The sequence below is a fragment of the Abramis brama genome (genome assembly GCF_963993115.1).
Source record: "Abramis brama genome assembly, chromosome: 21".
Lineage (NCBI taxonomy): Eukaryota > Metazoa > Chordata > Actinopteri > Cypriniformes > Leuciscidae > Abramis > Abramis brama.
The window spans coordinates 21,327,819-21,344,629 of record NC_139983.1 but is presented as its reverse complement, the minus strand read 5'-3'; the positions used below and the strand labels follow the sequence as shown (position 1 = coordinate 21,344,629).

The window sequence follows — 16,811 nt, the reverse complement described above, 5'->3', positions numbered from 1 at the left end:
ACCATATACATACTGGGAACTATATTCTCAGGAGGTGAAGCACTGCTACGTGGGCGGAGTGATTTGCTCGCAGCACCTGAGAAGCCCCGTGGTGAGGAGCAGAGAGTTCGCTCAGAGTTGGAGTAAATCACTCCGCAAAAGTAGCAGTGCTTCGCAGTCTCACGTGTCAAAACAAACACTACGATGCATCATTGTTAGTCTTTCTTTCACCTCTAGAGGACACTCTCTTACTGTGTAATGACAGTGGATCCTTTTCAGACGCTCCAGCAATGGTCGCAACCTGGAAAAACTATCAGTATGGATTTTTGCCGATAACTGATTGTTCCAGGAACTGGTTATAGATCAAGCAAAACTGATCAATCGGTCAACCTCTAATATATCTAATATCTATTTCTTTTTCTCTCTCTTTTCACCCCTTTCTCTTCACTGTTTTTGAAAGACAGGTTTCAGATTTAAACAGTCAGTCATCAACCACATATGTTTTTGTGTGCGTGTGTGTGTGTGTGTGTGTGTTTGCTCCCTGTGGACTTTCAGCTCATTACGTTCACAGTGTTGAGTGAAGTAAGCTTGGCTGAATTCTGAGAATAAGATCACATGGGCATGAACACACACACAAAACAATAAACACATGCTGGGTAGTAGAGGGAAAACATGAACACAGACTTTGACTGTATGCATACAATATACATTTTCATTTCCACATGAAATGCAAAAGTCTTTTTTTATTTTTTGCCATTTCTGACTAAGAAACGCACCCACACACACAATGCACCCAGTGTCCTCAGCCCTAATCTTTCTGACCCAGATCATCTGACCCCTTCCCCATCATCCATAAGGCAGAGGAGCTAAATTAAGGACACGTGCAGACAAGGCAGTGCCAGGCCGCCTTATGCTGCAGCTGCTCCCCCTGCTGGTGGTAATGCATTAAACACTTTTTTAAAAGACTGACCATATTTTAATACAGCCATGCTCACACTGTTTGGCTTATGTTACTAAACTGAAGATAAAACATGAATGTACAAATTCTCTAATGTGTCCAAATATGACCAATAAAAAAAGAAACTATCTGGTACACTGAAAGCCGGAGAGCTGAACAAGCAAATAGTGTGCTGTATTTAGTTTAAATGCAAAGAGAGGAGAGATATGGAACTTACATTTGGCGTTTGATATATTCTTTAAGCAAATTCTCCTCAATCGTATACATCTGCACGCGATTACCGTCGTCATAGTAATAGATCATGTTAGTGCCGAACTCGGCTGGAACCGTGGACTTATCCTGGTAAGAGTCCCGGTAACTGTGGGAGAAATCATAGCGACCTGGAAAGAAGGAGATAAGATATAAAATATTACATGTTATAGAGATATGCATGTATATATGTATGAAGAGTTCATTTGCAAAAGCCTCTAAGTGCCATCTGAAAATTTCTTCTAGAATGATAATTTTTATCAAGCTCGTATATTTAAGTTCAGTAATTTCACTTAAATGACATTTAATAGGTGATTTTCATTGCCATTTAAGTGAAATAACTGAACTTAAATATACAAGCTTGATAAAAATTATCATTCTAGAAGAAAATTTCAGATGGCACTTAGAGGGTTATGCATCTGAACTCTTCATATTATATATATATATATATATATATATATATATATATATATATATATATATATATATATATATATATGCTGCAAATGTGACAAAAAGCATCATGATTGTGGGAAACACTGTGTCAGGTGTAGGTTTTTGTGCACAGACGGCAGAAAAGAAGACTGATTTTTTATTTTAAGGCGACTAGATTTGAGTGTGCATTCCATTTGCTTAGAATGTACATCCAGCTCCAACTTCACTTTAATTTTACATGACATCAATAATTTGTAACTATAAAACTGAATTAATAGACAGTCTGACTGTGAGAAACAGTGTTTAGGGATGTTTATTTGTTACCTCGTCCACGACCTCTGCCCCGACCGCGACCTTTGCCCCTGCCCCTCAGGCCTCCACGGACATCGCTGCCCTCACTGCGAACACTTGCTGTGTCAAAGAAATCTCTCTCTCTTCTCCAGCCTGAGGGACACATGAAAGAAAAGGACAAGATAAGAGCTCAAATTAACAGTGCAATTCAAGGTAAAATATTTCCAGTGGTCTTGAATTAAAAAATTAATACTTATGTTTCGGGCATTAAACATACATTTACAATATTATTACCATATTACATGTTATTATTATCATGTTTTTCAGCATGATTTGACAAACTTGAGTTTCAAAGAAAGCAAGAACATCTGACCGTCTTTACAAATGATTGACATTTACTTTTTAACGAATGAACGCATAAACGACTCGAAAGCATGGACCCATCCTGCCTTGTATCAATGATTCATGCTGGTGCTTGAGGTGTAATGGTGTGGAGGATTTTTCTTGGCACACTTTTGGAGATCAATTGAGCATCGTTTAAATGCTCAAATCCTCTCAAACTGGTTTACTGAACATGGCAATGAGTTCACTATACTCAAATGCCCTCCACAGTCATCAGATATCAATACAGTCGAGTAACTTTGGGATGTGGTGGAATGGGAGATTCACATCATGGATGTGCAGCCGACAAATCTGCAGCAACTGTATGCTTTCATGTCAATACTGACCAAAATCTCTGAGGAAAATGTTTCCAGCACCTTGTTAAATTTATGCCAGAATTAAGATTAAGGCCGTTCTGAAAACCCGGTAGTGCATATGGTTTAACACACATATTATGTAAGAAACAGAAACAGAAAGAAACTTTACTAAAAGCCCTCATTCTGGTTTTGGAATGTCTATATACTCCTGCACATGTCCTGCCAAAACATTTAGACAATAATTCATAACAAATGATGATCCACACTAAAATTTAAAAAGACATAATATGAGATTTATGACGTAATTAAGGACCCATTTAATTAAGTAATCTGTCATGTGTAATACTTCAAGGATGTTGAGTGTCTGAATGTGTGTGTGGCTGTGTGCATGTGTTAAGACATGCGTGAGATTTAAAGCATTTACGTGTCTGAAATCCGCCCAGGCATCACGAGAATTTCTAAGCTCTCAATCCTTCAGTGTCTGTCTTTTCACACTCTTTTTTAGCTGGAGGTTGCTGCAAGTACATGCGATTATGTTCAAGTCAACACATTTCTTGAAGTTTGTTCGAGCGTTTGTAAGGTGTGCCAAGTAATTTTTTTCCACTTCCCATCTAATGAAACGAGAAGTACTTTTGACAAGTTTGCATAACCCTTTGAAACATGACATTCAATGCAGCAGACAGATGTTTAAAAGCAATTTTTAACCACTCAGGGTTTTATGTTACAGTCAAACCAGTGACCATGGGTCATTACCTTTGACCTTAAAGGCCATTGCACACTGAGTCCGAAATTTTCGTATGCGTTTTTTCGTGTTCGTCAGCCTTAAAATTCGTCACGCACAGAAACCTTGCACACTGAGTCCGATGCGTATTTATTAAACCTTTGCGGAAAAAAACGCAAAAAAATACAAAATGGATTCGTCAAGCAGTGAGGATGATTTTGTTTTTGTTGCCCTCTTTCTTCTTAAAAAGATAAAAAGAAAGAGGAAATATTGGGTCCATCCAATCCTGAGATTGCGCCGTGAGGAAGGAGTTTTTCACCTCCTTATCAAGGAATTGCGAAATTATCCCAAACGATTCAAAATTTACCTCAGAATGTCAGTGGAACAGTTTGATGCTTTGCTAGCGACACTGGAGCCACATTTTAAAAAGAACACCACCAATTTCCGTGAACCAATCGATCCTGAACAGAGACTGGCAGTGTATGTCTAAGGTATGGGCACACACACACACACACACATACACATAGCCTACACGCACACGCACGGCCGGCGGAAGCGCTGGGCAGACAGAACAGCTAACTTATATGCAGGTTATATTTTATACCCAAATAATACATGATTAGTAATCGAATTGGCTGCTCAATCCATTGTGGATTTTGTCGTTCGCTTGTACGGTGGCTCTGAATTGTCAAAAAAACTCACAATACTGGCTGTAGATGCGAAAAACGCAGAAAATCGAACCCGATCCGAATTTTTTTTATTACGGACGAAAGTTTCGTAGACAGTGTGCAAGCGTGATTTACATAACGTGAGGTCGATTTTTTTTTTTAACGTGCGAAAATTTCGGATGCGAATTTCGGACTCAGTGTGCAATGGCCTTAACCCATAATTCTATATGACTGTCTGCTTCACATGCCATTGTGTTTAGCTTTTTAAAAAAACAAAATACATCATTTTGCAAACGAATTTGGGAATGATTATGATCTTCTTTAATTATTTTTACAATGGCTCCGGTAACATGGAACATTCAGAATTGCATAAAAACATACTACTCATACTTTTGCTGAAGTATGTAGTATCAGAGCCCGTCTACGGAGAGCCTTGGCACTCCCTATTAGCCCCATTGTATAGATATTGGTTGCAGTTCCATTAGAATTCCACTGGAGGTGATCGCGGGCGAGTGCAGACTGAATGGGAGTCTATGGGGCTATACGGCTAAATGTGCATCTTTCACCCGATTGCCGTTGAGAAATCTCAGATTTTATTGTAGGTTTTGCAAGTTCAACATGGGTTATAGGTCGAAAGTTGAATGAACGAGTACTTATGTCCTTTCGATTTCTTACAGGTTGAGTTGTTGTTGCCCATAACACGCTAGCATTCTGCTAATGAACGCTGATTGGTCAGTGAAGGACTGATTACGACCAGAGATACCGCTTGATGGCATCGTGGCATCCGAAGCGGGACCACAGAAACAAACAAAACAAAAACTCTTCTAGCACGTGTATTTACCTGTGTCAGCTGTGCTGTTGATGCCTCGAGTGAAAAGAAAGTGCAGAGCGCGAAAGCACCAAAGCGACTGAAGGATTGCCGTAAAGCTGTATGTCTGGTCGTACGATGTGTATGACGTCATTGACATTTTAAAAGACTTTTTAAAGCAAATAAGTGACTCTAAAAAATCTAACACCCAGCAATGTGTAATTTCTTTGCATCTCCTTTCGAATACAACATTCAATTTACTAGACAAAAAATTATATCCTGAGAAAAGTGGATTTTGAGGGGTATTTCGCCATAGACCTCCATTCATTCTGCACTCGCCTGCGAGCCCCCCCGCATGGACAGAGACGTGTTACTGCAGCCAGTCCAGAAACCGGAAGTAAGCAGAGAGTGCCAATTCTCTTCCTATTAGACATTCTCTGGTAGTATGTACTTCTGTACACTATTGTTCAAATGTTAGGAGTCATTTTTTAAGTAATACTTTTCTTTAGCAATGATGCATTAAATTGATCAAAAGTGACGGTGAAGACATTTAAAATAAAATAGATCGTTAAATATTTCAATGTCAAATAAAAGCGGTTTAAAAAAAAATGCAGCACAACTGATTTCAGCATTGATAATAATAAGAAATGTTTCTTGAGCACCAAATCAGCATATTTGAGCATATTTGATGATTTATGAAGGATTGTGTGACGCTGAAGACTGGAGTAATGATGCTGAAAATTCAGCTTGACAAAATGTAAATTTGTATAAATAAATACAAATAAAATATGTTAAAATAGAAAATGGCTATTCAAATTGTAATAATATTTTGCAATATTACTGTTTTACTGTATATTTGATTAAATAACTGGCACCTTAGACATCTTTCAAAAACATTTTTAAAAAAGCTTACCAATGCTAAACCCATAAACAGTAGTGTACACAGCATATAGTACTGAAAACAGTGTGTATTATTTGATCAGACTACCAAAACTTTAAGGCATTTTTACACAAAATTGGATAACAACTGAGTTGATTTCCAACAAGATAACTGGAATGTTTTAACCATGCAATCTGATGAGGTCATATGACAAAAGAAGATGTCATATGTCTATGATGTATCACTACTCTCTGAAATGTTTGTGTAAAACTGTCATCTGTTATTTAAGTTTTTTTTATAAAAAAAAAAAAAACAGTAAGCAACATACACTGCACAGCTTGCAGTAAGTAGTAAGCTTACATTCGATTACGAACACAGCCATGGAAATGAAATATTGATATGTAGTTGAGCATGAGTTAGTGCTGTCAGTCTGTCTCACCTCCTCTCCTGCGGGGGGCACTGCTGTGTGTTTCCTCTCCATCCTCGGTCTCCTTCTCGTTCGAAAGTCCAGTTATTGGATCCGACTGTGCTTCCCTGTTCTCCTTACTGTCACTCCCATCACTTCCACTCTCCTTCTCTCCCTTCTCTCCCCCAAGATCCTTCTTCCTCTCCCTCCGTCCGGACGTCCCTTTCCTCCCATGTGTGTTTATCACATTCTGTTGCTGCTGAGGAGTGCAACAAAATCAATACCTCAGTTAAATAAATCTGAACTCAGCAGAATAAAGCCAGCAGTCCAGTCAGAGAAACCCAAGACAGATGCATGATATGGAGTGAACACAGTTCATCATGACAGTGCATAAAAGTTTCTTCATTTTATGGGATTATAACTCTAAATCTGAACACTGACAGACAGACATATAGAGAAGCAAAAACGCAGGAATAAGGCAGTCCTTAAAGGCATAGTACATTTACTCTTCCTCATGATGTTTCAAAGATGTATGCTTTATTTCTTCTTCCATTGAACAACAAAGATGATGTTTAGCTGAATGAACAGGCTGCTGTTTTCCATACAAATATAAGTGAATGAGGATCTATACTGTCATGATCAGAACATTTGATGTTCAAAAATATTATTATAAAAAGTGGTCCATATTATTTGTGAAATACAATATAATATACAAGCAAATACATGATTTGAATAGCCAGAAGGAAAGACTTGAATTATGCCTTAAACGCTATCATATGATGTCTAAGTTACTGGAAATATAGTATACGAGTCATATGAGCCACTTTTATGGTATGGCTTTTTTACTCTCTTTGGAGCTTGACTGTAAAAGTCAACTTGACAACTTGGAGCTTGACATCCACTTTTGCTGTATGGAAAACAGCAGCTAAGATGTTCTGCTAAATATCTCCTTTTGCATTCCACAGAAGAGAGAAAAACACACAAATACAGAGGATATGAGATAACATTAGTTTGAATGTTGCCAGGATTTATTTCATTTTATAAAGCATATAAATCTATTTTATATTTGTTTTATAAACTATTCCTTTTACACACACAGTTGTTCTCAACCTGTTTGACTCCAAGGCTTCCACTGTCCAAGACCAAATATGATGGCACTCGATTTAGGATATTTCTGCTGTAATGACAAAGCTGCTTGTTTTAAAACTTTTAAATCTAATAAAATAATTAATAAAAAAAAAAAAAAAAAGATCTAATAAAATAATTAAAATCATTACATTTCCACAATTCCAGACAGGGTATTTCAGGGTTCATACTTGTGGCCAACGTATCTGCATGATGTTTCCAGTCTTTTGTGATTACGGGATAAGGTTTTTAATTTTTTTCCGTCTTGATTTTTAGATGTTTCCATTTTTTTTTAAAGTCTTATTTGTCTTATTTTAAATCATTTTAAGCTATTTTGACATCACCTTGGATTGAGAACCACGACTTTAACATGCAACACATCCTCCAGACATCATTTCATTAATAAGAGACAATTTGTGACAAAAAAAAAAACATACATCATGATGTCCCCTTTTGGAAAAAAAAAAAATTCACATAAAAAAACACATCAAATATCAAAAGAAACAAAAGAATGAGTCACTTTTTTCAAATGTAAATGAAATAACAGTCCTAAAATTAAACAAAATTCAATATCTATCAAGTATCAAGCTAAAACTATACAAAAGGTTGTGATTCTTCCTCACCTCCTTATTGGCGAGTTCTCCTGGGGTAGGCCAGTTTGTGATGTCACTGAAGTCACTTGACTGCAAATAGGAACGAAAGAAAGAGATAAAAAAAAAAAAGTTACACTGAGTTGAAATTATTCATCAAGTTCCCATCCACTTCCTGTGCAAGGACATAAGGTCAAAATGCACATAACAAAAAACAACTTTATTTGATTTGAACAAACATAAAACCAACCAAACAACATTATTCCCAAATGATTCTCATTAGAAGGACGACGTGTAGATGCATGCTATGTCAACGTCCAGTTTGAATGATATATGAACAGCAGCTGCCCCACTCCACTGACATCTACGTCTCAAATACTCTTTAAGTTGAGTTTCCAACTTACACATCAACTATTTAACATACAAAATAATATTCAGACGCTGTGGGGGAAGTGTGGGTGTTTCTTTTCAGAGATCATTTCACTTTCTATTACCGGAGGAACGTCAATCATTCCTCAAGCCGCGAAGCAACCCAGAATTCCAAGCGGCGTATCGGATTCCACTATCGTCCTGAAATGGGTCCTGGGTGTCCCAGATGCTAAAGCTAGACGGTACAAACTAAATTTGCGAGGGAGTGCCTTGTAGTTAAATGGTGTAACCAACGTGAACTTACAAGGCATAAACAAAACGTCTCACATTCCACTCAGAAAACTGTAATGCATGATAGAACACCAAATAACATGCTAGGGGTCATGAACATACAAGGGAACCTGTCAAGTGTTGTATGTGTTTGTAAGTGGAGACAAACTAACATGCCTTGGAGTCAGCCATGGGGACAACTCTACTGCCCCTGTTAGGACTGAATTTGAGCCCTCTATGTGCTCTCCCTGGAACGTCCCACTGAGGTAAAAGTCAAAAACTCATGTGCTCAAAACTGTTGACTATCGCCCACAAAAAACACAGAACAGAGCGAACAAATATCCACTTAAATACAAACACAAGCCGAGCTGCTCTATGACTGGCTGCTGCTGACCCCTGATCCAGGACATAGAGATGCAAGACTCTCTTAAACAAATAGACTGGAGGAAAAAACTTCAGATTTACACAATAGACAGACTAAAAAAGACATGATCTATCCAAATAGATTAATGTACTATCTATATGTGATAGCTGGTATCAAAGTTTATTCATTTGTCTTCATTAAACAGATAAACGCATGTTACATGGTCTCAGTTGGCGATTCACTTACATAAGAGAGCGCCTTACCTTACTGGTCTTCCTGGATCTAGGTTTGCTGGCACGGACAACTTTGGCAGGACTCTGGGGTTCTGTGGACAAAGAACAAAAATAGGACATTGTGATTTGATTGTTTGATGTAGTTCATTAGAGGACTTTTATTCAAATAAACTTTTATTTCAGATAGTTGCTGTTATTAATATTTTTGTTATTATTACTACTACCACAATTGCCAAGTTAGAAAACTGCAAAGTTAATAACAACTCTACATAAATGCAAACACATCAGTCAACAACTGTGAGGCTATGGTGTCTGTCATAAATGCTTAAATGCTCAAACCACACTGTTACAAATTACTATATTTAATTCAGCTTTTAAAGGCAGTTAGGACACTTTCATTGAATTTAACTGACATTGTATGAGCAGTAACACCTTAGCCATTTATAAATAGTTAGCACTTTTCCAATTGTACTCAGATATAATGACTTATGATCATTCATTCAATAACTGAAGACAATCACCCTTACTGTACACATCTCTACAGCTAGTTTCGTCTATGCCAGAGGAAACGTGCAGTATGAGCTGAACCTTCTAAATTTAACTTAAGTGATAATGAGCATTTACAGATTAAACCAACTCCTAGACATATTATGCAGGCATCTGTACAGTAACCACCTGTTAAAATGACTTGCGCACTGACACAGCAATGCCTTTTAATGCCTTACTTTGTAAAATAACTTTTCTTTCCAGGCATTTTACAAACTGCATCATTTCAAAACAGCTGCTGAATACAGCTAAGAGACTATCTATAAAACACCTCCAGGATACAAAGACGTTATAACTTGAGTTAATTAATAGCTCAAAGTATGACCATAAATACCGCATTACTTTAAAGTGACTCATGAATGAACACTGAATTTTGGTCCTCTGGATATCACAGATCTGCACTACAAATCTACCAATGTCTCTCTCTCTCTGTGCGTCCAGTGTGGCGGGTCAATGTGGACTAAGTGCTGTGGTCAATTATCTGGGAACAGCTTCACTTAGATTGTAAAGCCACACGCCAGCACCTGCACACCAAGGTCACACATCCACACACGTAAAACATTAACTTCCACTGTGAGACGGAGCAGCAAACAACATTTCTATGAGGGCCAGTGAAAGTGGAGTCATCCGTGGTATTCAAATCCCCCCAACACAATGACATGGCCCCATATGGGTATTTGTGCCACTGTTCACACAACCAACAAAGTGGTTGGCCTTTTCCTGACAAACTGCCCCCGCCAACCCCACCAAAATAACAGATCTACAGAGTCACACAAGCAGATAAACTGCTGCTTTTTAAAATAACAAAAGGAATATGAGTGCTAAAAGCATTAATCTTGCTGTAGATTAGCACATGTATGTGACAACCGTCTGTTTGCATTTTAACGAACGTCTATCCATTCGTTGCAACATTAGGGAATTTACATTTGCACAGGAGGAGATTCAAATTCTTTGTAGTTGTGAAGGAACAACCATAAACTATCCAAGTGGAGCATTCTGACCTTAAATGATCATCAAACCAAAACCTTTAGAAATACAGCAAGATTCAAAGCTTTTTCCTGGGGGAGAAACAAACGCTACATTATGTTATAATTGCCAACAAAACCGGTTTACATTTCTTTACCTTCTTTTTTTTGAGCTGTTGGGATTAAACAGGCAATAGAAAGGGACGCCCATTTCTGGGAGTGTCCGGGGTCCTTTATCATTACTGAAAGGATGGCCTGTATGATAAGGCACTGGGCGCTTGCCGACAGTGTGGGGTGTGACCATACACACTGACTTACTGATACCGTCCCGTCGACACCTTTCTCTCAGTTAGTGCCGCCCGAGGCCGAATAACTTACTTTGATGCAAACGATCATTTAAATCACTAAAATGTCAAGCCAGAAACATTAAGAAAAGCCAGTCGGACTGCTAATCAAACCATAAGCTGCCACTGAATAAAAGCTGAGCTGTTAAGTTGTAACTTGGGTCATTGACATTTGAAATAAAATAAAAATTAATAAATAATATTTATAAATAATAAATATAAAAATACGATAAAGAAAATTATATATTTTCATCTTTTCACATTCACATTCAAGGTGTATTCTTTGTATGTGCTTCAACAACCTGAACCAGTCATATAACACGTCAATTTATCTGATTTTTTTTTAAATTAAATTAATAGATAGTGTTGTTAGCTAATGTAAAATTAACAGCTCAAAGGCTTGGCTTATCCAACAAGTCAAGGTTCTTGTTAAATATATATATATACACACACACAAAATTCACAATATTACGGTTTTTACTGTATTTTTTTTTTTTATAAATGCAGCTTAGTGATCTTAATTCTTTCCCCACCAGCGTTTTTTTTTTTTTTTTTTTTTTTTAATAAAGAAAAAAAGGTGCCAGTCACCACCAGCATTTTTGATCATTTTCACAAAATTTTCATGGACCTCATAATACTTTGTTGTATGAATATCGGAACATGCAATATATCAAAAGAAAGAACAGAGTCTCTGCTTTAAAAAAAAAAAATTAAGCTAAGAATTATCGTCTAAGTCTTTTGTCAAAAACGTGCTTTTGTCAAAGATTACATACAGATCGGATTCAGAACGATGATCAAAACATAAATGTAGTAGGTCGCATCCATCAACACCCCCAAAGCTTTCACAATCCTATAGCTCATCCTGGGTCGACATTTCATTCAGTAATATTAGGCAGTTTTGATTTATACTGTTTAATGTGTAATGGTCGCGTTATTTTAGATAGCCTATGCATCTGCTTACATATGCTATCGCTTGTTTTTTGCTTCTTCACATGTCTTTTGATCAGGAGATTCTGTACTCTTTCAGTGTCATAGCGTATAACAGTGAAAACACAAAAAAAATGAATTTTCCGTCAATGGCGGGGAAGAATTGTCTCATAAATGACGGAATTGTCTATCAATGGCGGGGAAAGTGTTAAGAGGCATCTTTCATCTTAATGTCCCCTAACTTTTAAAAAGGTAGTGTACATAGCCTAAATATTGCATATCCTAAAAGTGGAAAGAGTTTGAAAATGTGACATTCACATTAAGCCAAAGAGGTTTCTAACCTTACAAATGACCGCATGCAGGTATCACTGCTGTCAAAGGGGACAATGCTGCCTACAACAAAGATGCTATCACAACACAAACACTATGGTTGTTTGACAGGAGAGCAGTCTATTCTCAAATGTCAGCCAAGAAGTCATGTGTACAGACTCTAGGAGCAGTGGCATGGTTGTTAAAACACTGCTATCAGTCGATACATCATCTGACAGAATTCTGATCATTCAAGGGATGCACACATTCAAGATTTTCAACACAGATCCCTAAGAATCAACCTGAGAGCTTCTTTCATATCATGGTCCCATTCGTAAATACTTGGAATTATGACATGTATCCCACAATACAAAGACCTTTGGCTTAACAAGGTCAGTGAGATCTAACAGCTCTGTTCATTCATCAGAACAATGACATGTGCAATGCATATAGATTGACATAACTCGCACAACAACAGACTGTAATGGTTCGGTCAAACCACAAAGGAGAAATGCTCATTTATGACATCTCCATTCAAACTGAAAGCAACTGTTTTTTTCATGAGGAAAAACAGGAAATTGCTCATGTAGTTCAGATGCCCAGTATTCAACTGAGGGGTTTCATCATTCAAAGACTGAAACTAATCACCATTCACAACATTGATTTCCCTGGAGTGGCTTGAAAACATAATCTCTATTTGACAAGATGCCCAATCACCCAATACAGTTTCAACCAATAGTTTTGGATGGCTAAAATCATTGACCGAAACAGTATTGACCGAAACAGTGGCGTTTAATTAGCGTTTTTCCACTGACGTAAAAGGCTAAAAAAGGTACAGCACCCCAAATAGCATAGCAAGTTCAGTTATCCAATTACCCTAATTAAATTACAGAAACTTTATGTTTTGGTTTCTTTGAATAAAAATAAAAAAAATGCATTACTACTTCATGGTACTTTAGGTATCAGATGGAAACCCATCCAACCAAACTAATACTAGTCCAGCTGGTAGCGAACAATGCGGTCACATCTAATGTTACTCGGCTACAGTTTGTGGGCAAAATCTAGTCACTTCAATAGGAAACCAATGCGATCGGGGGTTTCGTGTGAAGGCAAAAGAATTCCCTACACAGATTTCACTCGTTTTCAAGTTGGTCACGTGAATTTGAAGGGCTGACCAACAGAGAGATAGTCTGAAAGTGACTTCTGCATGATCTGTGCTTTATACATCGCTACACTACTCACAACAGACAAAATAAGTGCCATAAGTTACTTCAAAACTCAGTATATTTATGCTATTTTTGGTAAGTAAACATTGAATGTAAACTGATGACCTAAAGAATAGTTTCTGAGATGGACAATCTGAAAGTTGTTTTGATCAGACCCTGAAATGAGATCCTCAACAACAAGCTTGTGAACTGCTTCTGGTTTACTTTAAGTGACTTTTAGTCATTTAAAAGCAAAGTGCATTCATTTTCAAACAGGTAGTCGCCAAAATCTACACCACCGTTTAAGCAAATCTACTTTAAAATGAATACAGTTTTAGTGAGTGGTCTAATATTACTTTAAACCTACATTATACTGTCATAGTCATGTCTACTCAACAGGTGAGCTTACACACTACCACAAACACTATGAAGATCCAAGAACCAAAGCACAATGCGTTTAGCAGTGGGGTTGAAACCAGTGTACAGCAGTGAGGGTGTAAAGGCCTCCCATGAGCTCCTGCTGGAGTTGCAGTGCTCAGCACTACACGTGCTCCCGTGCAACTCGATCAGATGAGATGGGGTGGGGTGGGGTGGCGAGGGGGGTTGAATCTGCCCACATCAGCAAGTCTGTCCAAATACACCCAAATGATCGAGGCACACAGGAGTCTGTCGGCAGAATGATGTGGGAACGGGCGTTTTGATGGGCGTTTATTCCCACTACCACCATATTTGGTCACATCACTAATGACAAAAACGAACTCCGGGCTTCCTGACAGCAACAGGCAGTGCGTTTAACGAACTAAAACAATTTGAACTGAAGCGAAATCTATTAAGATAACCTTTATAAATAAACATGAGTAAAGTAATATGGTCAGGGTGTGTGTTTTATGTATTCTCTAACTTAAACAACAGCAGTGTTTTTAATCAGGCGAGCCAGGACAGCACAACATGTTAGCCATACCACAAACGCCCCAACCCTAAAAGCATAAAACACCCTAGTGATAGTCACATCCACGTGAAGACCATTTTAAATGTGTGGATAAAGCAGAGCATTTTGATCTCCACTGCTTCACACCGCTTTAGGTGATTACACGAGCTGTGGGTTTAGCGCAATGCTAAATAGTGATGTCAGTCAGATTCGTGAATGAATCGGTCTTTAGAGTGGATCTTTTCAATGCATCGGTTGAAGAGAACAACGCGATCTCTAAAAGATTTGTTTACAACTCGGAATGTTACAAATAAACCGTACTGAAAATGTTTACAACTTTACCTCAAGTCATAACAGTTTTATGAACAAGCATACGAAGAATAGTTGTTCTTAATAAACAGTGTTTTATTCGATTATAATGAGCAAAAGCTGAATTTATTAAAACTGATTAATGAAAATGCTAATTTTGAGTTCCAAATGGGTTAAATAATAATAAATAAACAATAAACTACGTTATTAATAAAAGTACATTAGACAGCAATAAGTGCACACGTGACGTAAGTCTTTATTAAAAAGACTTTAGGGGATAATGTCACGCCAGGTTGCCTGGAATGACGTCATAATTTACAAGTTTGGCTGAATCAGTCTTAATTGTTCGAAAGAACCGACTCGCTGAAAAGAGTCGGACGTCCCATCACTGGTGCTAATGCTAACAGGCCACACCCCCGTCTCTGATTGGCTCGTTTCTCTGACCATGTATGAAAAACACACTTTACGGATATGGGCACAAAGTTTATGAATTGAAATTAAATGAAAGAATAGCCGACGTTATCATATGTTTCAAAGCACTGGTGCACGAGAATGCTAAAAGGGTTATAAAAGTGAACTGAAATGAGTTTAATGGCCGCTCCTGTTTGCAGTAGCACATGCGAGCTAACAGAGCACATGTGTGCATGAGAATAAATGCTGTTGGAGGCATAAATTTGTGTAGCGGGCATAAACTCTCTACCTGTTTGTAGCGAGCTGTTGGGATTGGTGGGATTATTAGGAGGGCATGCGTTCCTCTTCGTCCATGGGTTCACTGTCGGCGGAGGAGCCTCGATCACTTTCTTCTTGGCAGTTTCTGCTTTGTGGCTCGATGCATTCTGCTCGTTCTCCTTGTCGTTCGTGCTGTCCGTGCTTAACCCATCCGCTTTGCTTTCCATGTCCCCCTGTTTTTGATGTTTAGAGTCGACCTGAGGAGGATCCTGCTGCCCCTCCTCGTGGCTCGCTCGATCAGGTTTCTTGGGTCGATCCGCGTCCGACTTGTTTTGGTTCCCTTCGCCCAAACAACTGACTGTCACGTCCAAGTCACTCGCAACTTCAGTGGTCATGGTTCAAAAGCGCAAACGCCCACGCGTTGTTATTTTGTCACTATCCCGCAATATTTGTTTCCCAGCGCAAATGAAGAGAAAGACTCGGTGAAAGCTGTTGCAGCTAGAGCACAAGTTGACAGCAAGCAGCTTGAAACACGGAGGAAAGCTGCATCGGACTTTTTCGTGTTTTTAAATGTCAAAATGCTCGATCCCTTAAAGAAGCCATGTTCTTCGATCACACTAACTGATTATAGTAAGCCAAAAGAAGGAAATAAAAACTTTGCAAATGTTTTCAACCCACTTCACGATTTGGCTGATCGGCAACCCACCTAAATAAAAGGAAATACTACGAACGGCCACGAGTCATTGGACGAGTGTGTGTCGCCTCTCTGTCGCCCCTCGCGGTCAAACAGCGTTACTGCAGGACAGTAGAACGTGGTTAATTAGAGACAGTGTTGCCATGTCCACTTTTTTTTTTTTCGTGAACATTCTTGTTTTATTGCTTGCTGATAGGGACAGTCGCCGGATGCAGTTTATTTGTTTGCTATTACCATAATATTTGGACTTGGCAAAGTATGACTGACCATTAAGAGCAGCTGTCAAATATCTGTTTGTTTGACTGTTTGCTTGTTTTGAGAAAAGTTGTATTTTCAATGTTAGGCAATGCAAACTAAACGAACTGCAAAGTAAAAAAAAAAAAAAAGATAAAAGAAGACTGTATGTCGTTTTCCTTTGTATATAATAATAAAAAAACATGAGTAAGGTCCATGTTTATTATTATGAATCCCTGTAGTTTGTTTTCCCTTTCAATTTTGTCTTATGTAGTTTACGTGTTATGCAAATTCATTGTACAATACATCAGATTAATAGATTATATAATTTTTTCTTGCAGTTCTTGTAAATAGGTTTTATGCTTATTTGGAGCTTTTTTGCCAGGTTGCTGGTTTTTAAAGCACGATTTGGCAACACAAAGGCAGTCTGACGTGGCCTTTCCCCCACAGACTGTTACACAAAAAACGAAAAAAAGAGAAAAAAAACATAAAACGTGACATGATTTCGTTGATTTCATCAACTGGTTTTGAGCCTTTGCCAAATTAGAAATATGAACACGCTGACATAACGTTATAGAAAGCACTGAACTAAATTTGGTTGAGCATCACACCGAGGGCACATTAACAAGGCTTAGCC

At 38.1% G+C, this 16,811-nt stretch overlaps 1 protein-coding gene across 2 annotated transcripts in view; it reads right to left on the bottom strand.

Moving 5' to 3' along the window:
• The window catches only part of larp1b (La ribonucleoprotein 1B), a 32,904-nt gene extending 16,913 nt beyond the window's left edge, over positions 1–15,991 (bottom strand). The window contains exons 1-6 of one of the 2 annotated variants that reach the window (XM_084096780.1): positions 15,278–15,991; positions 9,075–9,136; positions 7,842–7,901; positions 6,127–6,352; positions 1,946–2,065; positions 1,155–1,317 (exon numbers count right to left, since the gene is read on the bottom strand). In XM_084096780.1, coding sequence (XP_083952906.1) covers positions 1,155–1,317; positions 1,946–2,065; positions 6,127–6,352; positions 7,842–7,901; positions 9,075–9,136; positions 15,278–15,641 — 995 coding nt within the window. In that variant the 5' untranslated portion in view covers positions 15,642–15,991. The remainder of the gene's footprint in view (positions 1–1,154; positions 1,318–1,945; positions 2,066–6,126; positions 6,353–7,841; positions 7,902–9,074; positions 9,137–15,277) is intronic. The other variant, XM_084096781.1, reaches the window with a different exon arrangement.
• Positions 15,992–16,811: the final 820 nt, after the last annotated feature.